The sequence below is a fragment of the Trichomonas vaginalis genome (assembly GCF_026262505.1).
Source record: "Trichomonas vaginalis G3 chromosome Unknown ctg_156, whole genome shotgun sequence".
Classification (NCBI taxonomy): domain Eukaryota; phylum Parabasalia; order Trichomonadida; family Trichomonadidae; genus Trichomonas; species Trichomonas vaginalis.
Genome location: NW_026529243.1, coordinates 189098 through 215022, shown reverse-complemented (window position 1 = coordinate 215022; position 25925 = coordinate 189098). Strand labels below are relative to the sequence as shown.

Sequence of the window (25925 nt, the reverse complement as noted above, 5' to 3'; positions counted from 1 at the left end):
AAATCTCTTCTCGTATATGGATTATTTTCACATTGTATTTGATATATATGCTGATGATCTTCATCAAATTCTGATGGTTTTCGATGATAAATGCAGCGCATATATGTTTTTGTTAGTAAATTGTAATGTATCGCTAAACAATAACAATAAAGTCTTTTTCGTTCTTTCGATTTTTCGCTTGTATCTGGAAGATAAGCAATATTGAAACATACTCGACATTTATTATTAGTTGAGAATTTAGTATCCTCGAATTTTGGTAAGGGAGGTACTTTTCGAGGGATATTTTTGGGAGGAAGTTTGCAATCAATCCATCCCTCAAATTTGGATTCATATTCATCTTGTGTTTCAGTCATTAATTCTTAAAAATAAAAAGGGTAAAAACTAAATAAAATGGGTAAAATTCAATAGTGTCTGTGCTATCGTTCAATTTGAAGGTGTCTTTTGAAACCGCAAGACACATTGAATTTTTGAATAGTGTATTATGGTTTGACAGACACCAATGAAAAAAATAAAATGATATTTATTTTAAATATATAAGATCCTTATATAAAATATAAATATTTTATCGTTTTATTTTCTTGTTTTAGAAATGTTTTTTATTGAAAAATCAATAAAACTAACTCCAAAATAAAATTTTTGATTTAAAGACACTATGATGACACCAGGCAAATCTTCCAAGACACCTATCGTCGGGAATCTAACAACCCTAATTTAAGATGGACCATTATAAAATGGTAGCGGTTTGTTTCAAAAAAATTTAGATGAGATTTGCATAGATATAGATTATATGATTTATACATATGAAAAATAATATATAAAAATATAATTTTGAGATAATTATGTAAATAATATTTTAAATATTTGAATTTGAGGTATAATTTTATAGTAAAATATATTATAAAGAGTATTTATATAAATATTGTAAAATAATATAAGTAATAAAAATTGAGACCCCTCCCTGTTTTTGATGTTTTGTCACTTTTTCGGTAATTCTTATTGTTTCATATCTCATGATCTTACTTAGTACTTTTAAAGTTAATTTCAGAAAAAATTTGACACAATGGTATCCGGCACATACAAGTGGTGTACAACCAAAATATAAGTTGGTTTAAACATATATTGCTATATCTCATGATCTTACTTAGTACTTTTAAAGTTAATTTCAGAAAAAATTTGACACAATGGTATCCGGCACATACAAGTGGTGTACAACCAAAATATAAGTTGGTTTTGTAATAAACAGAAATTCATCAAAAGTGACAGCTCTCAATTTTTTGACATTTGTAAATTCTAAATTGAATGAGAAAAATGAAATAATACTAAGCATAATACAATATTCTAGATTTAATTATAATTAGGGAAAAGTTAGTTTTGAGAGTACTTTTCATAGGCATATAGAATGAAATCTTCTGAAAAATAATATCACATAAACTCATAATATTTTCTAATATATAACTATTTTATATAAAAATCAAATTCAATGATCTTAAAAGCGAAGGATAAACCTCAAAATTTACGAATATAATGAGTGGGAATATAATGCTTATCTATCATAAAACCATATGAAATATCAATTTTTGCTTTACGCCTAATTTTTGACGACAATTAGCAAAAAATGTTAAATGTTAACACTCAGTCCATTTGAATATGAAAAATAAAATTGACTTTGATTAAATGTTTTTATTTATCATGCAATTCTTCTTGCGACCAAAGATTTGAATAAAATTTCAAAAAATAAGATAGCTTAAAAAATAATATACGGTAGTGTTTACTAATAGATGAATAGTATATAAATTCTATTAAAATGGATTTGATCCAAAAAAATATATAAAATTTGATAATAAATAAAAGTTTAAATTACTTTTATTTATGATCAAATTTTTATATTTTTTTGGATCAAATCCATTTTAATAGAATTTATATACTATTCATCTATTAGTAAACACTACCGTATATTATTTTTTAAGCTATCTTATTTTTTGAACTTTTATTCAAATCTTTGGTCGCAAGAAGAATTGCATGATAAATAAAAACATTTAATCAAAGTCAATTTTATTTTTCATATTCAAATGGACTGAGTGTTAACATTTAACATTTTTTGCTAATTGTCGTCAAAAATTAGGCGTAAAGCAAAAATTGATATTTCATATGGTTTTATGATAGATAAGCATTATATTCCCACTCATTATATTCGTAAATTTTGAGGTTTATCCTTCGCTTTTAAGATCATTGAATTTGATTTTTATATAAAATAGTTATATATTAGAAAATATATGAGTTTATGTGATATTATTTTTCAGAAGATTTTGTGTTCTTCTTCAAAATTTTATTTTTTTATTAAAAAGAATCTTTACAAAATATACATTTACTTTAATTAATATTTAAAAACGTGCTCTATCAAAAGTTCCAAAAATTCAATATTTTAGCTTTTCTGAGGTGTCACTTTTGATGAATTTCTGTTTACAACAGTTTAAACATATATTGCTATATCTCATGATCTTACTTAGTACTTTTAAAGTTAATTTCAGAAAAAATTTGACACAATGGTATCCGGCACATACAAGTGGTGTACAACCAAAATTTCATATCCCTAGTTTTACATTTATGTTTAGTTTTATTTCACCTAATTTTCAAAGATCATAATTGAATTAGATGGCCAAGCTATTCAAAACACGACCAAGCTTATCAAAATAAGACCAATATATTCAAAATTCTTTATTCTTTCAAATCATTTCATTTTAATGCAGATCCAAGATCACGAACTCACATATATCGAGTTGCTTAAGTATGGAGTGCAACAAGAAATCCAAGCAGGTTGTAGTTATTCATATAAAACTAGGAAAGAAAGAAATCAAATCCAATTTAATTGTAAGTGGCCGAATTGTCCATGTCGCTTCCTTGTTGATACACTTCCCGATGACAAGTACCACATACGAAAATGTATTAACACCCACAATCATTCTGCCCCTTTTCCAAACAAATCACAACAAATTACATCATATTTTTATAGATCTTATTTAACAAGATATTTTGAATCAAATCAAGACCGTGTTTACGCACAATTAAGGTGTTTCAAAGATCTTAATATCCCATTTGATAGTGGGATCATTCCGGAAATGTTTCAACAATCTACAGATGCTTTAAAAAAGTTTTCTAAACGCCTTCATGCAATCAATACCAGTTTCTCAGTGGATGATGTTACATCTCTTGCAATTTTTGTCGACATGGTTAAGAGTCATTCTCCGGGTGATCTCATTGAGTTTATTCACGAGCCAGATCGTATGATTTTCTATTACGCCCCATTCGAAGCAAATGCTTTTTCACATCAAATACAAACTTATCACATTGATTCCACTTATAAGCTCTTGCGCTCTCGCATACCATTTTATGCCGTCACTGGCAAATTCGCGGAATCAATTGTTTTTCCGTTTTTGTATTTTTTCGTTTGGCCCGACACAAGTGAAAATATACAAGTTTGTCTCACAGCATATTTTGGCTCCATCAATCGCGAACCATCTTATTTTTCAATGGACTGCGCACCTCAAATCACAAATGCTGTTGAAACAGCCATCCCCTTATGCCAGATCATTTGGTGTGGCGTTCATGTGTTGCGCGCTGTCATGAGAAAGGCTGAAAAGTTTCAAGATCGTTCCAACTTCGAAACTTTCTATAACTTAATGAAGTTATTGGTCTTTGGTTCTGAAGAGGAAGAAATTGATCCTGATGAAGTTTACAACAATTTAGAAGAAATTTTAAATGAGGAACCTGCTGCCCGTGAATACTTTGACCGACAGTGGCGCCATCATCTTGACAGGTGGATGCTTCGCTATAGAAATGAAGGAGATGGAACAAACAACATCTCAGAATTGTTATATACGAAAACGATAAAAACAGTTTGACAGAAAAGTGACAACTTTACGTGTCAAAAATAGAAAAAGTGACATTTATTCGTAATATTAAAATGAATCATCATAATCTTCTTCATAAGGGTCTTCATAATCTTCTTGATATTCTTCTTCATATTTTAGTTCGTATTCTTCTTCTTCATTACTATCTTCTTCTATTTCAACCGGATTCGCCTTATTTTTTTCTTCTTCAACTTCCTCGCCTTCTTTTTCCCATTCATCTTCTTCGCTTCCTTGGAGCTCTGGCATTTCATTGGCCATAAGTGAATCTGGAAGAAAATCTTGAGAGATATTATTTCATACAATACTACTCTCACCCTCCAATTCCCAGCCAAAATGGCTAAAAATTGCCCGCAATGTGAACAATTGCGGGCAATTTTTAGCCATTTTGGCTTGGAACTAGAGCCTGCGAGGTACATGGATAGTATCAGTACCTCACAGGCTCTAGTTCTCTATATGGCGCCGAGAAATTTTGGTGAAATGTGGTCGCATTTCACCAAAATTTTTTCGGCGCCATAGGATGAATTGGAGGGTGAGAGATATTATTTCATACAATACTACTCTCACCCTCCAATTCCCAGCCAAAATGGCTAAAAATTGCCCGCAATGTGAACAATTGCGGGCAATTTTTAGCCATTTTGGCTTGGAACTAGAGCCTGCGAGGTACATGGATAGTATCAGTACCTCACAGGCTCTAGTTCTCTATATGGCGCCGAGAAATTTTGGTGAAATGTGGTCGCATTTCACCAAAATTTTTTCGGCGCCATAGGATGAATTGGAGGGTGAGAGATATTATTTCATACAATACTACTCTCACCCTCAATTTTAATTACTTAAACTCATTCTATTTTTTTGACATGTAAATGTCACTTTTACTGAGATCTGACACAATGTCAGATCTCTTTTTTTCGTATATAAGAGAATCACATTTCAAGGTTTTGAAGCACCAGTACTTCCCAGAAAGGCGAAATCTTCGACTCGATGAACTTGTCATCGAGTTATATTCCAGTGTTGTTCCTTCATTCCTGATTAAGTTGCAAATTAAAGGTCTGGATTCAGAGAGAAGTGTTAAAGTTATCAAAAAAGTCACAAGAGATTTCGAAGAAATGACACAATTTAAAAAAGTCGAATGCATCAGTATGCTTGAAGCTGTTCAGAAAGGTCTGAAAAATGATACACTTGATCCCAACATTGTTTACTCAACATTAAAAATATTATTGCAAAGAAAACATTTGATTTAATAAACATTTAATTTATTATAATTAATTTTTTATTACAGTATAGTAAAAAATGCTATAAATAAATTATTATATTTTATTAAAATGTGACTTTTAATAGTAAGTGAATAAAATAAATCAGGAATTGGGAAAGAAATAAGGTTAATTAAAAATAATGAAAATTACAAGTTTAAGGTTAATGAAAAAGTGACAATGGGCGAGTTTGTCCCCCACTCGAAATTATATTAATGTTTTTAATATTCTTATATCAAAAGGATTAAAGTTCATTAAGAGAAAAACAATTCTTCTTCTTCAATCTATTGGCGCATTTATTTCTACACGCCAATAAGGAAGGGAAAATTATAAGACACCATGGTGTCTTCAAAACGCTAATTTTTGATATTTTTAACAACCCTAGCTATATAACATATATTAAAAAGTGAAATTAATATAGATTTTTTGTAATATAGTAAAAAAGACACCACAAATCTCAAATATGTACGATGGTATTTATAAATTACGTAAAAACAATCTCGAATCCTCATATTTTCGACACACTACTTCTACTTTAATAAATGAAATTCCGAAATATTTGGCCATTCGTGATGTTCCGTAACATATAGTGCAATATTTATAGCTTTATATGTTTTGGTGATATTAATATATTGAGGAGATTTTTCTCTAAAAGAAAATTTAGGTTCTGTAACTACTATTGAATAAAGGTTGCATACAATTTCTTGAACGGTGACAGCAAAATTAAAACTAGGAGGACAGATTTGAACGACACAAGTAAATGGATGCATATAAATACTTCGAATTAGATTGCTTCCTGTAGATCCAACCAACACTCTTAAAGATGCATGGATTTTTGCAATTTCAAGCGTAGTGTTTGTAATATCTGGAACATACATAAATTGTATTGATTCATTAAGATTTTTTGAAAAATTAATAATTTCGTTCAAATTAGCAATCACACGTGTAGGACCTCTTCTTTTGTGCAATCCTACATATAAGGGCTGGATTTTAGTTAAATTAAAATACTTCCTTACTACAATTGACAAATTTCCTAAACAAGGGCCATAATAACCACCATGAGTTCTTGGATCGCAAACTGTATAAAGATCACGACAAAATACAAATTGATCACAGGTTAAGTATATAATTCGATCCTCAAAATCAAGTACTCTGACTAATTCTTCACACATGCTTCTGTTTCCTTGAACAACAATATACGATTTTTTCCTAATTTCAGCAGGGATTAATTGTGAAGGAGCCATTATTTCATTGATAAAATGCCCATATATTGCAGTATATAAATGCCCTATAGCAACAACACTTTCATACTCCCCAACTATGGTTCCATTAAAAAAAGGTGAAACAGTCAAATTGTTTCTGTCTCCTATGTCATAATAATATTTAAGAGTACATATTGCGTTGTCACCTGATACAAACATATTTCTCCCATGAATAACAGTTGAATGAAAATGTTGAATGTCATTATACTCTGGTGTTTGAGGTAAGAAACCGTTATTAGCGAACGTGTTTAGCGTTGTATCATTCTCATATAAAAGCAACATTTTTGTTTTAGGAGGGTTGAATGTTTCGTTGTATTTGCATATGATCTCAAAATCTGGAAAGAAAGAAAATACTTTTTTAGAGAGCTTGATTTCACTGTAAGTAGAAAATAATTCAATATCAAGACGAATCAATGCAGTTTGAACGCGGATAATGAAATTTGTTATTGTCATAATTATTAACATTGAAATCGCGATATGCAGCTTTGAATGAGTGCGATTTAGATTAGTTATCATATTTTGGTTCTCAAATTTTGCAAATTACCTCAGACTTTTCAGAGGATTGAGTGGCAACTCAATCCTCTGAAATAGTCTGTGGTAATTTTTAGTCTCTACACTATTTCAATATAAGCTCCATTTTTAAACAGTTTTTAAAAATCGAGCATTGAAAAGTGTGATGAGACTTTAAAATTACAAATTTTATAACTTTAAATGGTCAAACACAACTGTATATTAGCTTCTAGAAAAAGGAATAAAATAAGAAATTCACACAAATTTGTGAGAACTCATTTAACTTTTTGAAAACTTCGATGCTTGAATTTTTTCCTCAATCAAAAAATGTTTTCTCACGAAATTTTTGATTAGAGATTTAATATGAAGAATTTGATTAATACTATATTAACTTAACGAATAACGGTTTTTTAAAAATTAGGGCAAAATTTAATAGGATAATATTGATCATTTAAATCACCCATCATTAAATATTTTTTTCTCACTCTTTTTGTATTTCAAAGTATCGTTAGATTTTCCGGAAAATATTTAATTGGTATTGTTATAAGAATCATAACAAAAAAAGTATTATACTATTGACTTGCTTCAAATTTTCAAAGTATCTCAAATTATATTTTCTCTCTCTATTTTATTTTGACTAATAATAAACCGTATTTATGGATTCATTACCAATTTTCAAGAAAATTCAAAAATTGAATGCAAAACAGGAGTTATCGTTATCGAAAATCCAAATGTTATTTTAAAAACAGAATATAAATTTCTTATAGAATTAGAATCTATTATTTTTAATAAGCCTTTCCATATCATTTTGGACTTTTAACGATAATTTTCGTATGGCCGAACCACACATCCATCAATCATGCAAGCTAAATTGAATTCAAATTGAATTTCGGCACCCATAATTAGAATATTCAATATTTCTGCGAATACAAATATATAGTTGCTACAATGCAATAATCAAATGAATCAGAAACCATATCGAAAAATTTCTTAAAACAATCCGAAAAGTGTTAGCAGTTCTGGGATTGCTGCCTCTCAAAAAATGAAGAGTATAGCTTCAATTTCCATAACTTTCTCATATCAGCTAAATTCAAGTAGGGTTGTTAGATTCCCGACGATAGGTGTCTTGGAAGATTTGCTTGGTGTCATCATAGTGTCTTTAAATCAAAAATTTTATTTTGGAGTTAGTTTTATTGATTTTTCAATAAAAAACATTTCTAAAACAAGAAAATAAAACGATAAAATATTTATATTTTATATAAGGATCTTATATATTTAAAATAAATATCATTTTATTTTTTTCATTGGTGTCTGTCAAACCATAATACACTATTCAAAAATTCAATGTGTCTTGCGGTTTCAAAAGACACCTTCAAATTGAACGATAGCACAGACACTATTGAATTTTACCCATTGTATTTAGTTTTTACCCTTTTTATTTTTAAGAATTAATGACTGAAACAGCCGTTTTGCTATGACCTCAATCACTTTTATTTATTATTTTAAATATTATTTAATTTTATTATTTGAATAGGCCAACTTATATTTGAGAAGCTCAATTTGAGACCACTTAATACATTGAAATATCATAAATATTGAAATATTAAAAAGTGTATTTCAAAATATTGAAATTATAAAAATTTATAATACTGAAATTGAGACAAATTAATAAATTCAATGTTTTTTTTTGAAATAACTCTCAAATATTATTTTTTTGTTTATTTAATGATGAATAAATATGATTGCTTTAGTCAATCATAAAAACTAATTTAAGTTTAAAATAATGAAAGGATAATTTGATCGTTTTTTAAAATACAATTATTTTTGATGATTTGCAAGAATCTTTGAAAAGAATATAATATAGGTTCTATTATTGTAAAATTTATCCAAATCATGTATTACATAAATTACGATTAAAACGATGAAAGAACCAAAAAGTGTGTTTTGTGTTTTGTTGTTGCGTGTTGGATGCGGGATCCTGTTATTTCCGAAATCGACAAAAAATTTGGAAATTTAATTTCCGAAATCGAAATTATATAGAGGTAGGGCAACGATAGGTCAAAAAGGCTTCTCTGATAGATTTCCTTGCCTTTTGGATATGCTATAATATATAGCCTAGCATGATAGGATATGATGTCAAAAGTTAGAACATAACTTAGGATCTTGAGAAAAATGAAAAACAAAAATTACATAAAAAAAGAAAAATTTTATCTAATTTGTTTTTTTGGACCGAATAAGTAATTTTATTGAATTTCAATACGACACATAGATTTTATTATTAGTAATAAATATAATGGTTTACTATTAACAAGGAACCTAAACTAATGAAAATTTGATTTTAAATATTGTATATGATTATCATAGATTACCAAAATATATTGCTATTTATGAGGATATAATATTGATTATTAGTAAATCGTATAAATTTAATAAATATACCATGAATATTGAATGAATTTCTTGATTCATAGGGGTAAAACGCGCTTTTATATGATTTAGACAGAGAATTTATGAGATGTAAATAACACAATAAAGGTTTATATTGAATATTTTCTAAAAATAAATCGAAATTATAAAAAACAATACATTTATTCATTGAAACTACTTGGACAAATATGAAACAAGCATTCAGGCAATACTTTTGAGACTTCAACGCATCTGATAATTTTTATATAACTTCACCTCTTATGCTTAGAGTGGAGGTATTGAGATCGTATAAGTATAGATGAGCTCACATTCAGATATGATGTGTGAACTTCTGTTTTCACTGCAATTTTGAATCAGAATAAACTCAAAACAAGAATAAAATGATATACTCACTCTCTAAATGTGTTCGAGATTTAAAGTTGTATGAATAAAACGATTCATCTTTCGAAGCCTCCCATTTAATGAGAGACTTCGAAAGATGAATGTATTCATGTAGATGAAATACTATATATGACCATGTGTGATACTAAAGATATCAAAATGTTCATTTTTAAGTGCAATAGAAGGGTTATCTCTCGTAAAATCTCAATTTAAGGAAGATTTAGAAAGAACTCCTTTCCTAAGTAGATAGTGTGTGGTTTCTGTCTTTTGGTTGATCAGGAACTATGAAATTAAGTCGGACAGAAAGAAGTTCTTTCCAAAACAGACTCCAAATGAGTTGTTCGAAAAGAACTTCCTTCTGTATATGGATAATTGTAGTTACCGCACTGAAGTATGTGATTGTGATGATGGAGTTCTCGATAAATCTAAAATCGGATTAAGATTAATTGAAAACTCAAGTAATTCTTTGAAATCTTGTGTTGTCTGGCACTATAATAACCAAAGAATGAGAATATTATGTTGAATGATGAGTACGTGTGCTCGGCATTCGCCGAGCGAATTGAGTTTAACGTACTATGAAAAGTGACGAATTTGGGCTTTTTTTCCTAGGGTTATGATCTCTTCCTTTCTGCTCAATACGACAGAAATGAAAGAATGAATTTGTACTCCCTAATTGATTACTACAATCTGTATCTATCTTTAACATAGAATTAGCTGCATTGTGATTTATACTCCAGAATTATTCAATTTAAGATCAACCTCGTAAATTTTAATCATATTGCACCAATACTCCTACGTTGAGATAAGAACATGATTATACATACCAAAGCCCCATATTAAAAATCAAAATTTAGCACCTCCATTATGCAACCACATTATTCGTCGCAAATAAGTATATTTACGCATATTATGATGCATATTCACACAACTCGTATACATGAAAAGTTATTAAAATCAGACAAAATTATTGCAATAAGGAAAAAAAAACAACTTTATTATATATGTTAGTAATGAATTACAAATATTTCTACAAAGAATGCTCAATACTTCATATAATCTTCGAATATTTCTTATTACAAGTTAATACATTTTGACTCGAACATTATAAACAAAAGCTGACACACTGATTACTACATTTATGAAAATATAGTACGTTTCCATTCATCTGTTTACTTGTTTTTGTTGGAATAAAATCATTTTTTTTTCTTTCATGAAATAAGAATTTTGCTGCGAAAGCAATATCTCTAACAATAATTAATACATTACGTCAACTCTGGAATGAGTATTTATCAAATATGATATCAAAATCAAAAATTAGTTGTTTTTTATGAGTAAAAACGATGTAAATTGATTATTTTGTTGCATGCTAAGTTCGGTCAACGATAGGAATTGAGGGGAAATTAATCGTCGAGGAAGTACGATTATGTAAAGTAAAAAATGTTGTGGGATTTTTAATATTGTATATAATTTTATAATAAAATTTTTGTGAGACATTTTAAGAAGCACATATAATTTTTTGAATTTAAAAATTAAAGTAGTGTTGAATGAATTTAGTGATTAATTTAATACGGATATTTCTCAAAATTAATCAAAAATAGGTTTTCAGAGAACTTTTGAGATATCTTTTCAAAATGTCTTTTTGAAAATATATAAGTATTATATCAAATTGAAAAAAGGTATTTATCAAAATTCTAAATTCTTAATAAAAAATAACTTTTCAGAGGATTGTGATTTTGAAAGCATGAGTAATAAGTAAAAAATATCTACGATTTTAATGAGGGAATTGTTCCTTATGAGGTATACATTATAACTATATACCTCATAAGGAACAATTCCCTCTTGATAGCTGGGAAACTTTCTCTGAATAACTTATCATTTGGAGAAAGTTTCCCAGCTATCTATTAGAAACTAAAGGCTGTGAGGCACTAATATATAATCAGTGCCTCATAGCCTTTAGTTTCTTATTAAAAACGAGAAAACTTGTTCGAAATGATAAACAATTTCGAACAAGTTTTCTCGTTTTAAGGAGGGAATTGTTCCTTATGAGGTATACAGTATGAATATATACCTCATAAGGAACAATTCCCTCTTGATAGCTGGGAAACTTTCTCTGAATAACTTATCATTTGGATAGAAAAAGTGACACTTTACATGGCAAAAAATAGAGCCTTACTTTTGAGATACTTGAGATTGAAACTGAATCTTATGAGGCGGTGATCTTGAATCACTACCTCATAAGGTTCAGTTTCATATAAAATTTGTTGCAATTTGTTATTCTTTTGCAATTATTTCTTATAAGATTTTACATCTTTTAGCGGGGAATGTTTGTTATCATGTATATATTATAAATATCTACACGATAACGAACATTCCTCGCTAAATTGCTGAGAAACTTTGAGGAAATGTCGAACAATTTCCTCAAAGTTTCTCAGATTTATATAGATCACTAGAGTACCCTAGGCACTGATTCTGGTTCAGTACCTAGGAAGCTCTAGTTCTCTAACGAACTGATAAAATGTTTTTAAATTTTTGGATATTGCTACCTGTGAAGCACTGACTTCAAGTCAGTACCTCACAGGTAGCAATTACATTGAAAGATGGGAGAAACTTTGTCCGAATGTTAAACTATTCGGACAAAGTTTCTCCCATTTTTTGAAGGAATTGGAGGCTATGAGATACTGATGCAATGTCAGTAACTCATGGCTTCCAATTCCTTCCTAAAACTCATAAAAGTGGACATTACATGCATATAAAATTTGACATGTAAAGTCCACTTTTTGTGAGCGGGGATTTGACTCCGTCAAATCCCCTTTTTCGTTTACGAGAAAGCCAAATTCTCTCAAAAAGTTAAGTAGGACCAATTTTTTATAAAAAAATCCAATTTCATTATGAATGTTAATTAATTTTATAATTATTGAATAAAAAATTTTCTTTGAGATTATGAAAAGTTCTTTGAAAAGTTATTTTTTCTCATTTTTAAATATTGTATTAGCCTATTTATTTATAATCCAAATTAAATAACTTTAAATTCAATATTTAAAGAATAATTTTGAAGGAATTGAGTTACTTCCCCCGACGATAAAATTGAGAGGTTTACATTTTGACCGAACTTAGCATGCAACAATTTGACTAATTATCAAATACTTTGATTTTCCAAATTTTTTTCGAAATTGATTTTTTCATGTGAAAATTCAAATTGTTTAATTTCATTTTTGAAATTTTGAGTTGATCAATTCAGCAGAATTGATAATGCTATTGCTTTAGGGCATACCACAAGGTGATGAATAAAAGGTGAACATTAACAAATTATTTTAAATCACAAATATCATCCTCATCAACTTTAATTCTAAAAAGAACTGTACTGAATTATGAAAATGCATGATTTACATTATTAAAATCTTTGAATGAAAATAGTACAAGATAAGTTTTCATTCATTTTTAATTAGATTTAAACGAAAAACTACTCCATATTAAAATTTAAGTCGAGAAATCGTATTTTGTTCTTATTTGTTAGCATTTTGTAGACATTCTAATCTTGAATTAATTTGTTACATGATATTATTAACAAATTTAACTGAAAAAATATGTTAATATGGAATAAACCATGATTATATAAGCTATCAATGCTATATATACATATGTAAAAGATTCATATTAACTCAATTAACAAAAATGATAGATTTTCATATAGGTTCAATCTAGGTTCGTCCGAAAATTTTGATTTTTATATAGAAGACATAGTTTCATATACATAATTAAATTTTCAAACAAATTTGATCATACTATTTATTAAGCAGGGATAGTATATATTAATTATATATATATAAAAATATATAAAAATGATTATATTTAATTATTGCATAATTTAGTCAAAGAGTTATAAGCCTCAAGTGATCGTTATCACCTTCAATGCACGTATACTTTATTGATTCATAGATATTTAATCTATGTTTGACATGTTGTTGTCGTCATTCGTTTTGTTCCCATTCTTCCTAAGTTAGAATTAGAGAATACACCATCCACATCATCTAATTTGGTCCTCAGCGATAGATTGGTTCATTTTGGAGGAGTCCCATCAGACAGTTTTCGAGTACCAAATATCAAATTTTAATGTATACAAATCTTTAGTGATTTATCTCTTTTATGATGAGTAAAAGGTTTCTGCTCATCAACATTTGATTTCCGACATATATGATTTCTAATTGCAATTATTTACTTTCTTTTTATAATCTAACTCTGTGACTCATACCATAAATTAATTATTGGAAAGTGTCAATATGTTTGGCACAACGCATGGCGGAAGATACCAAACCATGCAGGGAATATGATACGTTTAAGATCTCCGAACTTTTTTTCCAAAAATTTTCTATCGTTGCCCTACCTCTAATTATATTAATGTTTTTAATATTCTTATATCAAAAGGATTAAAGTTCATTAAGAGAAAAACAATTCTTCTTCTTCAATCTATTGGCGCATTTATTTCTACACGCCAATAAGGAAGGGAAAATTATAAGACACCATGGTGTCTTCAAAACGCTAATTTTTGATATTTTTAACAACCCTAATTCAAGCATTTTGCTGGATACATTTAACATACTATTTATATTAGGGTAAGGATGTCGTTTGGGGGACATGTAAAGTGTCAAAATACATTTGTAAAGTGTCAAATCTGTATCCTTGAAGGTCTTGTCTTTAATGTTGTGGTTACAGTAATATATGATTTATAAATACGCTTTTTAAATGCTTTTCTTGGAAAAGAATATTTAATAAATCATGGTATCACTCTTGTATCTCATAATTTTTATGATTGTTAATCTCTCTGCTCTATCTGAAATTGAATAGTATGAGTTAATCAACGTTAATCTTTAATTTTCAATAAATCATGGTTTCATTTTTCCGTCTCCCAAGTGGAGGATGCAATTGTCCCCAATGGAATAAACGATATTGCCTGTGTAATTCTTATATCTTGTTCATTACTTGCAAATTTTGTAAAGCTCTCAGTAATGAACTTGAAAACGGCTTCACTCATTCAATTTTGTCCACAATTTGTTAAAATGCGCTGCAAAAGATCGACCTACCCTCGACTTTTTGATGGAAGTTATTCAATTATTTTATTTATAATGACAGGACAAGCATGTCATGAAGCTTTTTGTCAGAATGAAATAAATAAAGTTTAATGATCTGTAGCGTGGATGTATTTGCAACAATTCTTTAGGTAAAAAAAATCAAATTTGATATAATATAATTTCGGGCTTCAGTTGGCTAGACTTGCCCTTCGGGCAAGCCCAGCCAACTTCAGCAAAATAAATATATTATGATTATAGGAAATGAGTTTATACAATGAAATTTTAATTTGAGTGATTAATATTATATTTTAAAGATTATTATGTAAAACATCTGAGAAATTTTTATATGCATCGAAGTGGTTTAGAGAATACTTTGAGATTTTAGAGATTTTTTCAAAAAATATTGAAAGCAAAGCATTTATTAAGAATTTGTTTAGAAATGAATACACTTAGATAAGACATTAGATCAGTTTGTTACTTGACAAAATTAGAGCTGAAGTCATTATCATAAATGAAAAAAATGCCTTAACTATAGCAAACGGTTGTAACGTATTTGAAACATTAATAGTCTTAACGTAATCTGATATTTATGCGATCATAGATTATTTTGAGAAACTATTTCGGAATTTATGCAATTTGTAAGGATATTTAGGAGCTCTAAAGTTAACAATTAATAAAGCACGGGATAACAAAGAACTTGTTATAGATGAAAATCTAGAATTTTAGAATTTTCAATATTAATCTGTAACCAAATGTGCAAATTGTGAATCATTGAAGGTATGATGGAACACCAATGATGCATTAGATCAATGTAATACATTAGAAGTTTGTGCGGAATGTCTGGTTAAGAAAATATGAAATGAAAATGAAATATTTCTCTCAATTTTTCATACACCTTTTGTCTATCGTTTACGTAGTGGTGCTTCGCGCCGCTAATCATATTTTGAGAACAACTTTGGTTGTTTGTTCGGCAAAGTTATTTCAACGAATTTTGATTTGCAATCAGATGTAATGTAATAATATCGGATTTTTTTGACTTTTGATAATAAATAATTAATAAATATTTTGAAAAGTCATTTTATTTGCTATTTGATTGGCGCAAAGCGCCAATCTGTTGTAAACAGAAATTCATCAAAAGTGACACCTCAGAAAAGCTAAAATATTGAATTTTTGGAACTTTTGATAGAGCACGTTTTTAAATATTAATTAAAGTAAATGTATATTTTGTAAAGATTCTTTTTAATAAAAAAATAAAATTTTGAAGAAGAACACAAAATCTTCTGAAAAATAATATCACATAAACTCATAATATTTTCTAATATATAACTATTTTATATAAAAATCAAATTCAATGATCTTAAAAGCGAAGGATAAACCTCAAAATTTACGAATATAATGAGTGGGAATATAATGGAGGCGTGCTGAACCGTTGGGTGGAAATTGAATACCCACACTTCAGCATGGACCCTTCTGATGGAGATAGACCCAACATGTATATGGATGAATATTAGGACATTAGGTATAGATGAACATATATAGGAATGAGGACCACCTTGGGTCAGCATCAGATATCGAATTTTAGAACCATCTAATTTTCATTCAATATTCTATAGGTGCAATGTATGTTTCCTATATATAAAGGTTTGATAATAGTTAGGTCTCAATATAGATCTTTGGTCCCAATTTATATTATGAATATCATCAATTTGTGTGTTTTTAACATTATATATTAGTATTGTGTTGATATAATGCTATATTATGTAGTGGTAGGTGTGTCTTGATATAAATTATGTTATTGATTGGGATATGAGTACAAATGCAAGTTATCCCGGGGTGAGGTCAGGGCTATCGCGTCCTAATTCATAAGGAAGGGTTATCATGCCTAGTATGTGTGTGCTGTGCTATCGTTTGTCCATTGGATGGCACAGCACACACAATCACAAGAAACCTCGAAGCGAGGAACAGTTCTTGTAAGGATGTGGTAACTATATACCTATCCTTACAAGAACTTGTATAGTGGAGCAATGTTCGAATTGCTCCACTTTTCCTCCCATCGAGGTTATCCCGAGGTGAAGTCATAGCAATGGGGCTCATATTGATGGTGCACCATTGCTATGACTTGCACCTTCGTATGGTACTATCCATTATGAATTTTGAAATAATTTTGCAATTGAAATGATCTTAAATTTAACAAAAAAGGCCGAGAAGGGGGTCCTTTCTCAAGGTCAGGGCCACCTTCTAGTCTTTCTGGTATCGGAAGGAGTGGCTTTTGCCAGTATTGCCGCTCCTTCCGGCATCATCTTTGCATTTCGCAATTGTCGCGGCAAGTGCATTCTGGCACCACAGGTGCACTTGCCGCGACATATGATTGCGAGTGTCTGCTGCTCAGCCCCGGATTCGCAGCAGACACTCGCAATGCGAACCAAAGTTCGCCAGAAAGACCGGGAAGGGGGTCCTTTCTTAAGGTCAGGGCCCCCTTCTAGTCTTTCTAGAACTGTAATTTGACTTATTTTGCCGAATCTCAGGGAAAACCGTCCGTGATTTGAACGATCTCCTGAGATTCGGCAAATTTGATTGTAAGCGAGGCTCTGGCCTTTGCTTGGGCCAGAGCCTGTATTTGTATGTCTTTCAGGGCCGAGTTCCTGCGAGATCGTCGACATGATCGACGATCATCGCAGAACTCGGCCCTGAGGATGAATTTTGCAGGCTCTGGCCTTTGCTTGGGCCAGAGCTTCGTATTTTCTACTTCCCAGGGCCGGATTCCACTCCTGCCGCCCGGGATAAGGGCGGCATTTGGGAAAGCCGGCCCTGGGGAATGTAAGCCATGCCCTGGCCTTTGCTATGGCCAGAGCCTGTATTTGCATGTCTTTCAGGGCCGAGAAGAGAGGAGATCGCCAATGATGTGGACGATCTCCCTCAAACTCGGCCCTGCGGATTGTATTTACAAGCTCTGGCCTCGGAAAAGGCCAGAGCTTCGTATGGACGTTCTCTCGGGACTGGATTCCTCTCCGGCCGCCCCGAATCAGGGCGGTCTTTGAGGAAGCCGGCCCCGAGGATTGTTTGCGAAGCTCTGGCTTTTCCTGAGGCCAGAGCTTGTGATTTTCGTTCAAAGCCAAGTTCCTCTCGGATCAGGCCTAATGAGGACGACCGTCGAGGAACTTGGCTCTGAGGGGATGAATTGTTGGCTCTGGCCTCGATGAAGGCCAGAGTTTTGAATGGAATGTTTTGATGGGATGAGCCTATGAGCAGTAAGCTCGTCCCATCAAAACATTCGTTTAAAAATTGAATTAAAAATTATCGTATGCATTCAAAAATTAAAACAATTAATATGTATAATATTATTATGTAATAATAATAGAATAAAATATATATAAAATTATGTAAAATTTTCAAAAAATATTGGAAAATGGAATTTTGAAAGAAAAAATAAGAGTTTGTATATGAAAAATTGATATTAGAAAAAATCTAGATTAGTAGAGTTAGATTATTTAGAATTTAAATGAGAAATGAATTATGAAAAAGGAAGATTAGAAAGAATTGTATATTTATAATTTAATAAAATGAAGGAATCGAACTAAGGAGTTTACAATTAAAAAAAAAAAAAAAAAAAAAAAAAAAAGGTAGTGGGGCTTCCAGGCACTTCGTGCCCTCTAGCCCCCCGTCACTTTTCTGTCACTTTTCAGGAAAAAACATTTTTATTATATATATAAAATGAATTTTACAAAACCACCGTTACCCTTCTTTGGAAATAAGAGTAGATGTAAAGATATTCTATTGAGAGAACTTAAGAAACTACCGAATGGTCTAACATTTGTAGACTTGTTCGGTGGAAGTTTCTATATATCTCATTTGTGCCATACAATATTTCCTGACTCAAAGATTATATGCAATGACTTCGACAACTATATGAACCGTCTCAAACATATACCAGACACAAACAAAATATTGAAAGAGTTAAAAGAAAAGATACCTATAGGTAAGATGGAACGTATACCATTAGATAAGAAAAATACTGTCAGAGAGGTTTTGAAAAAGGCAGAGTATATTGACTGGGATAGTATATCTGCTAGACTATTATATAGTGGTGCTATAAGAGTTCATGACATTGAAACACTTATGTCAAAAGTTTTATATCTTAACTATACAAATGTTTTCAAAGAGAACATAGAAAAATATATTGAGGGTATAGAGTTTGTGAGATGTCATTGGACAGAGTTGTATGAAAAATATAAAGACAAGGAAAATGTTTTCTTTATAGTGGACCCGCCGTTCTATAACACATGGGATTTTCAATACCAAGTAGACTGGACTTTGAGAGACTCTTTAGAAACTTTAGACGTTTTACATAACCATCCATGCTTTTACTTTACATCCGATAAAAGTGGTTTGGAAAGTGTCATGAGATGGTTAGAGGACATACATGACTATGAGTTTAGATATGACAAGATAGAATATGAGAGAGGTCCTATAAACTGGAGAAAGTGTCATAACAAAGAAATTTTACTAGTAAGTAAATGTGGTTTGAAATAGGACTACTTGTTTTAGGTTTTTTCCATTGTGTCATTTATTTATTTGACGTGGCAGAAAGATATAGAGAATATGAAGATGAACCAATGCCTGCAAATGTTCAGTATATGTACTCGTAAGAGATATTTTTATCTAATATTAAATGGACGCACAGAACTTAGCGAATGCACAGCAACCTGGACAACCAAACCCAGAGAATATTCCAAATGAAGTTAGAATACAAACTGCAATGGCAAACTATGGTCAAGTGCCAACAGATGTACAAATGCAAACTGCCATGTCAAATGACGCTGCGTTAGGTTTGCCACCATGGTATGCAAATATGAGATGGAAAGAGTTTTATACAAACCCTGAAGTGGGATATAAACAACTTTATGCAGATGACGCGAACACAGGAGTTGACCCAGAATATGTTTTCTACCAGAGGAGAAACAGAATGTATGAGCTCCAGTTAAAGAATGCTATGGAACTCAACAGGAAACGTAAGAGACTAGGCGGACATTAGATTTTTACATATAGTAAAATGGGTTTCTTCAGTAAGATAGGAAACTTCTTTCGAAATGTTGGAAGAGGTATATGGAATGGAATAAAAACCGTAGGAAGAGGAATTTGGAACGGTGTCAAAAATATTGGTAAAAGAGTAGGTCAGTTCGTTGGTATTATACCTAAAGACCCTGAACCAGAAGAACAAGCTCCTGTTATACAACAGCCTGAACCTGCACCACAGTCAAGTTGGCAACCAAATCCAACACCTCAACCGTATTAAAAAATTATATTTTTACCGTTCGATAGTAGTTGTATATGAAACTAAGTTCTAAGTAAAACACATGGTATAATGGAATTATTCTTTTTCTTCCATCTGTAGTAAACCATACTTGAAAGTCTGAAATACTTCCACTTGGTGGTTCGTATAACTTTGTAGGTTTTTCGTAAAAGTCATTTGCCAAGCATAAGAAAGAGTTTTGGGCGCCAGAAAATGAAGCATGAACAATAATAGCATCTGGGTCGAAAACATCTTTAAATAAATATGGTTCATCTCTTGCATATCGACTGTAAATATTTGCTAAAGGAAGTTCGACTTTCTGATTTAACATTCTTTGCAAATAATACCATGACATTGCAGTGAATTCTGTATATATTTGTTCGTCTTTCTTTGGATTGTCTTCGTAGATTTGAAATGACACTTGTGAATTTTGTTTGTCATATACAATTCTCACATAAAGTGTGCTCTCGGTATTTGCATATTCATCAGCATATTTTGCATAACATGAATTTATTTTATCTTCTATATTTTTTAACGCAGTCTGTAGAGAAGATGAAAGGTCAACTTGTATTAGCTCAATTTCTTCCCACATTTTTCGTTTCCCTTCAGATATATAATCTATATGAAACCTTACAATAAATGGAAAACTTTTATCTTCTACAGACACAAACTTCATTCTACGAAAGCCAATAGCTTTTGTGACAGATGGGTCTCTTAGCCATCTTAATGGGTAGTCAAAACGATAGCCTTCATGCTTTACGGTCTCTGTCTCAAACTTTTGACCGACATTCGTAAAAAGTTCATCTAATGGTTTAGTTGTAGCAACTCTTGAATTTTCTTTTTTTTCTATTGGAAGCATATTTTATCTAGAATAAAAATGTCAAATGAAACAGCGTCTATGAGAGAAATACAACACAACCGACAACTCATTATGCAAGCTCTAAATAAGAACACAACAAACTTTTCAAACTATTCTAAGATATCTGAGTCATTGAAAGAAGGAAACCTAAAACTGACATTAAACCCAATGACAGACGAGTTTCTGTTTCAAGACAACAAGAACCATACTGTTTGTATAAATCCAACAAAAAGAACTTTAAACGAGAAACCTATAGATGAACTTCTTTTGAAAGCAGATATTGACAACAAAGCTGACAAAGAGTATGTCATTGAAAAAGTTCAAGAAGAACATGACAGAGCAGATGCAACATATGCAACAAAAGAGGATGTTGAAAAGAAAGCTGACAAAGAGTATGTTGACGATGAGTTAGCATATCTGGCTAGTGGGTTAGTGAAGAAGGCAGATAAGGAATATGTGGATGAAAAAGACAATGAAATTATAAAAAGGGTTGAATGGTACCATGAACGGACATCGAAGATTTTAGAAGGTAAAGCCAATACAGGGTGGGTTTCAGGATGTTTAGACCTTAAAGCCGACAAAGAAACTGTAGATATGTTGACACAAACGGTTTCAAGTCATACCAGAGGTTTAATGGAAGATGGACAACAGTTGAAAGAGCTTGAGAAAGGTGTTACAGAGTTAAGGAATACAAAAGCAGACTCGACATGGATAGCTGGATATGTAGATGCAACAAAAGAACGTATTTTAGCATGGACAGAAGGAACATACCCACAAAAATATCATAGACATAGCATCTCTGACGTAAATGAACTTGAAGAAAAGTTATATAAAAAAGCAGACAAAACAGAGCTTCAAACATTAAAGACAGAAATACTTCAAACAGTATATCCTATAGGTTCTATTTATACGTCAATGAACTCTACCAGACCAGAAGTAGTACTTGGTCTCGGAACTTGGACTCAAATAGTCGACAGGTTTTTGTATTGTGCAAACTCTTCAAAGGAAACAGGTGGAAGTAAAACGATTTCAGGTGAAAATTTACCTGCACACAGTCACTACATAGATTTAAGTACATCTCAAGCAGGTTGGCATAAGCATAGATATTGGGATTGGTCAGGAATGACAAAAGGTAAAGGATATGATGTTAAAGACGAGGTTAAGTTTGCTATAAATTGTTACTGGAGTGACACTCAGGGAGATGGAAACCATACACATCGCGTTTCGGGATATACACAAACAACGGGACAAAGTAAAGATTACATGCCGCCATTTATGACAGTTTACGCATGGTATAGAATTGCTTAGTCGTCATTTTCAACTTCTTTAGCATATTCGTCAGGAGTTGTCTTATATTTGTTAGGAACTGTCTTTGAAAGTATACCACCTTGAACTTTGACAAGTTTGAAACGAGGTCTGACAATAGTAGTTTTATCTTCTGCTTGCAGTCTGTACATTTTGCCATGTTTGCCTAAAACTTCATAATATTCTCTTGTATACTTTCTTCTATTTTTACGAACACGAAGGTGAGTACCTGTCGAGTTCCCATTGTTGTCATAGTCAATAGTATTTTCATATGGGTCGCGTTTAGGTATTTCTATTTTTACTTTGTCACCTTTCTTAAGTTTGAAGCCTGGCATTCTTTCTTGTTTGTCTCTTTTGACTAAACTATTAAATATATAGTCTTTCTCTAAGTCGGGGTTTTTTTCATTTCTTCGGGGGAGTGGTTTCCCAAACCTTTTTGTTTACGGCTATTGTAAATATTTAAAACTTGTCTCATCTTTGCCATGGAGAAATGTCTATATTTGTCGTCATATGACATTTCATCTACCTCACCACCTTGTGGTTGATTTAAATCTCTTAAGATTTTTATACAACTGTCAATGACACCAAGAGCAGAATGGTTTTGGTCGACAATGAAATATTGGTTTACATTTTTTGAACGCAGATAGTTTTTAATATCGTCTGATTTGAAAGAACTTTCACAGTCAGATGTCAGTTTTGTTGGATGGTATTTGTCAACGAATATTGTCAAAGCTGCTAAGATATCTAAAATATTTTTGGACTGTAATGGTATGGCTTCACAGTATCTTGTGTTTTGACCGACAAATATTAGCCAGTATGGTGGTCCATCTTCTCTATACCTCGGAATGTTTTCCAAGATATCCATAAACCAAGCATTTGGTGTTGAACTAAAGATTTTTATCATGAGTGCTTTCTTTGTTGCCTTAGAAACATAGGGGTCCTTGTTTGGATTCGTCATTTTTACCCTATAAGAAATGGGTTTATTTGGCGCATTAGCAGGAGTTGCATCCAGATTTTTGCCCGCAGTGGGAACAATAGCCAGAGGTGTATTTGGAGTTGGAAGGAAGATTTTGAGTACATTAGGTATACTTAAAGAGAAAGCACAACCTATTATACAAACTGTACAGAAAGGTTGGGATGTAGCACGAGATGCAGCAAATCTTATTCCAAATCCTGAAACAAGAGGAAAAGTTCAAGGATGGATGGACAATGTAGGAAGACAAGCAGGAAACTATTATAACAAAGCAAATGACTACTATAACCAAGCAGGACACTATATGGACCAAGGTGAAAGATTCTTTAACAGAGGATATAACCATGCACAACAATGGGTAAACAATAACCAACCTCAACCGCCTCAAACGTGGGGAATGTAAAGTTTTTTACTGAGATGAAATGAACAATACAGCATTGAGACAAATGGGTTCAAGATGGATTTGTCGGCTTCCAGCAGTTACACAACCACGTGTTTGTCAAGTTCTTCCTATACCTCAGGAAGTTTTAGACCGACTTAAAAAACCTAAACAACCAGTTGAAAACAAAACAAAACTAAAATTTTTACTGAGATGAAATGACCGAAGAAGTTGAAACGGTAGATTTGACACCACAAACAAAAAGTTCAGAACCATTGTCAAAACCTGTCAAAGAACTTACAGATGAAGAGAAAAATTCAATAATAGAAAGTGCCAGGTCTGGAAATACAAACCCTAACTACAAAGTCACTTTTCATAGAAATGGAACGGCTAGTATCTCAAAAAAGAAACAGACTCTCACAAATAAAATATTGAAGTCTGAAGGAGCTTTCGAGACAACAGATGGAAAAGTTTACTTCACTGACCAACAGTTCATTATAGAACATCTCATTGACTTAGAGTCGAAATATTCTAAACTTTACAACAAACACAAAAAGTTGAAAGGAAAACAAAAACAAATGGCATATGATATTTATGAAGATGTTGACGACACAACTGTTCCTGCAGGTGAGGTAAAGTCAGAGGAACCGAAAAGTGACGAAAAACCGATAGAAGAAGAGAAACCAAAAACTGAAGATAAACCAAAACCAAAGTTTAGTTTCCAAACTAAACCAAGTCAACCTTCATTAGCTGGTATGGGTTGGCGTCAAAGACTTATGGCAGCAGGCGGTTACGTAAAGTAAAGAAAAAACATTTTTTTATTTTTATAAAAATGCCCCCATATAGAATGGATAGAAAATCTGCTAGAATAAAAGCAGAGTTAGAAAGATATGGTTGGAAAGTTTCGAAGAATTTTAAATATAGGAAGGGAAGACCCATAAAAGTCTATGACAAACTGGCTGGTCTTCGCTATGAAATGGACTTAGAAACAGCACGCGCAAACTATCCAAACAGATTAGAGAGGTTAGAAGAAGAACGTCTTATGGACATACCTTTCGATGTTACTGAGCCTCAAGTTGAAGGACACGACGGCTTTGCCAGATTCTACTGGAAACATGACGAACAATTGCATCCTTTGAGAAGGAAAAAAGGAAAAGGTGAAGACACACATGCTCCCATGGAAAGAACAAGATATGCATATGAAAAGTACCGTGAAGTTAGAAGTCAAATTACATCTGGTCGAACCTTTACAGTAAACTTTGACGAAGGAAAGAACAAAGAAGGCTTCATGGGAGTACTTGCTGCCATACAAGACGGAAATAAGAAAGGATACAATCTCAGACTAACCGTAACAGATTTAGATGGTCACATTTACTATGCGCATGGCAATGAACAAACAGCCGCACAACTTCTTGACGCTTTCAAGACTACAAAGAGAGAACAAATGGTTGACTCCGACTCAGACATTTTGAATGCAATTGAAGGAATTGCAAGTGTCAAGTTCGAATGGTACCAACCTAACCCTCAAGCAGTCAGACAACATGCTGGATACTTCCCGTTCAGAAATAAGTCTGACATTAACTTAACCAGGTATGGAATTTACAATTCAATTGAAACAATTGTCAATGAACCTTGTATTCTTACATGTCTCAGGAACTCTGGTCTTGTTTCAGAAGAGAAAATGAAGTATCTTGAGTCATGTGTGAAGACAAGGTACATGCTCAGAGGTCAATTGGCTAAAATTGCACCGTTGGCAAATGTGAATATCCGAGTCAACATTCCGACTGAGAAAGGTTCTTCACATGACGACTATGTTGTTGACAAAGACTTACCATGGTTGAAGATTGTAATTGTCCACAACCACTTCATGTTGAACGAAAGTCTTACAAACCCATTGTTCGGAAAAGGCAAGTGCAACATTGTCAGAGCTGTTAACATTCTTTTCGAGAAAGGTTTGTTGGAACCAATTCCAGATGACAAGCTGACAGAAACTTTTGTACCAAAAGACGAAACAAACTTTTCACTGTTAGCAAGACCAAAAGTTGTTCCAGACAAAGTTCTAGTACAAAAGAAGTACACAGTTCCAAAAGGAGTTGGATTGTTCGGATACCAACCTGAACCAGAAGAACTTCCAATGAGGTTGCAAGAACTTCAAGATGCTATAAACAAACTCCCATTGAGACATCCAATTGACGTCAAATTGTATTGGAGAGCATCTGAGTTAGGTCAGAAGGTTTTATATGAAACAGGTTGCTTCGACGATGTTTATGAGATAACAGGAGAGTTTCTCAGAAGATAAGAGACTCGCTTGAATTTCC

At 31.8% G+C, this 25925-nt stretch overlaps 7 protein-coding genes and 2 pseudogenes across 9 annotated transcripts, besides 14 other annotated features; 6 read left to right on the top strand and 3 right to left on the bottom strand.

Moving 5' to 3' along the window:
* Nucleotides 1-708: 708 nt before the first annotated feature.
* Nucleotides 709-1003: a mobile genetic element.
* Nucleotides 1004-1231: a mobile genetic element.
* Nucleotides 1232-1233: 2 nt separating this feature from the next.
* Nucleotides 1234-1270: a mobile genetic element.
* Nucleotides 1271-2430: 1160 nt separating this feature from the next.
* Nucleotides 2431-2468: a mobile genetic element.
* Nucleotides 2469-3867: a mobile genetic element.
* Nucleotides 3868-3933: a mobile genetic element.
* A 23-nt stretch (nt 3934-3956) lies between these two features.
* Nucleotides 3957-4166, bottom strand: TVAGG3_1082760 (uncharacterized protein; the record flags this gene model as incomplete). The annotated part of the gene is made up of 1 exon (XM_051256731.1): nt 3957-4166. The coding sequence occupies one exon, from the start codon at nt 4164-4166 to the stop codon at nt 3957-3959; it is 210 nt and encodes a 69-aa protein (XP_051076089.1).
* A 135-nt stretch (nt 4167-4301) lies between these two features.
* Nucleotides 4302-4410: a mobile genetic element.
* Nucleotides 4411-4551: 141 nt separating this feature from the next.
* Nucleotides 4552-4660: a mobile genetic element.
* A 162-nt stretch (nt 4661-4822) lies between these two features.
* Nucleotides 4823-5358: a mobile genetic element.
* A 4903-nt stretch (nt 5359-10261) lies between these two features.
* Nucleotides 10262-10309: a mobile genetic element.
* A 1447-nt stretch (nt 10310-11756) lies between these two features.
* Nucleotides 11757-11843: a mobile genetic element.
* A 28-nt stretch (nt 11844-11871) lies between these two features.
* Nucleotides 11872-12561: a mobile genetic element.
* Nucleotides 12562-15913: 3352 nt separating this feature from the next.
* Nucleotides 15914-15951: a mobile genetic element.
* A 3519-nt stretch (nt 15952-19470) lies between these two features.
* TVAGG3_1082680 (uncharacterized protein) lies at nt 19471-19833 on the top strand (the record flags this gene model as incomplete). Its single annotated transcript, XM_001330143.2, has 1 exon — nt 19471-19833. The coding sequence occupies one exon, from the start codon at nt 19471-19473 to the stop codon at nt 19831-19833; it is 363 nt and encodes a 120-aa protein (XP_001330178.2).
* Nucleotides 19834-19851: 18 nt separating this feature from the next.
* Nucleotides 19852-20094, top strand: TVAGG3_1082670 (serine threonine-protein phosphatase family; the record flags this gene model as incomplete). The annotated part of the gene is made up of 1 exon (XM_001330144.2): nt 19852-20094. One exon carries the CDS (start codon nt 19852-19854, stop codon nt 20092-20094), a length of 243 nt encoding a protein of 80 aa, XP_001330179.1.
* Nucleotides 20095-20098: 4 nt separating this feature from the next.
* TVAGG3_1082660 (uncharacterized protein) lies at nt 20099-20683 on the bottom strand (the record flags this gene model as incomplete). The annotated part of the gene is made up of 1 exon (XM_001330145.2): nt 20099-20683. The coding sequence occupies one exon, from the start codon at nt 20681-20683 to the stop codon at nt 20099-20101; it is 585 nt and encodes a 194-aa protein (XP_001330180.2).
* A 405-nt stretch (nt 20684-21088) lies between these two features.
* Nucleotides 21089-25925: part of a mobile genetic element that runs on past the window's edge.
* TVAGG3_1082650 (phage tail repeat-like family) lies at nt 21584-22258 on the top strand (the record flags this gene model as incomplete). The annotated part of the gene is made up of 1 exon (XM_001282697.2): nt 21584-22258. One exon carries the CDS (start codon nt 21584-21586, stop codon nt 22256-22258), a length of 675 nt encoding a protein of 224 aa, XP_001282698.2.
* Nucleotides 22892-23213, bottom strand: TVAGG3_1082640 (annotated as a pseudogene). Its single transcript has one exon. A coding segment is annotated over exon 1 (322 nt).
* TVAGG3_1082630 (uncharacterized protein) lies at nt 23230-23631 on the top strand (the record flags this gene model as incomplete). The annotated part of the gene is made up of 1 exon (XM_051256730.1): nt 23230-23631. One exon carries the CDS (start codon nt 23230-23232, stop codon nt 23629-23631), a length of 402 nt encoding a protein of 133 aa, XP_051076088.1.
* TVAGG3_1082620 (phage tail repeat-like family) lies at nt 23826-24410 on the top strand (the record flags this gene model as incomplete). Its single annotated transcript, XM_051256729.1, has 1 exon — nt 23826-24410. One exon carries the CDS (start codon nt 23826-23828, stop codon nt 24408-24410), a length of 585 nt encoding a protein of 194 aa, XP_051076087.1.
* TVAGG3_1082610 lies at nt 24455-25834 on the top strand (annotated as a pseudogene). Its single transcript has one exon. A coding segment is annotated over exon 1 (1380 nt).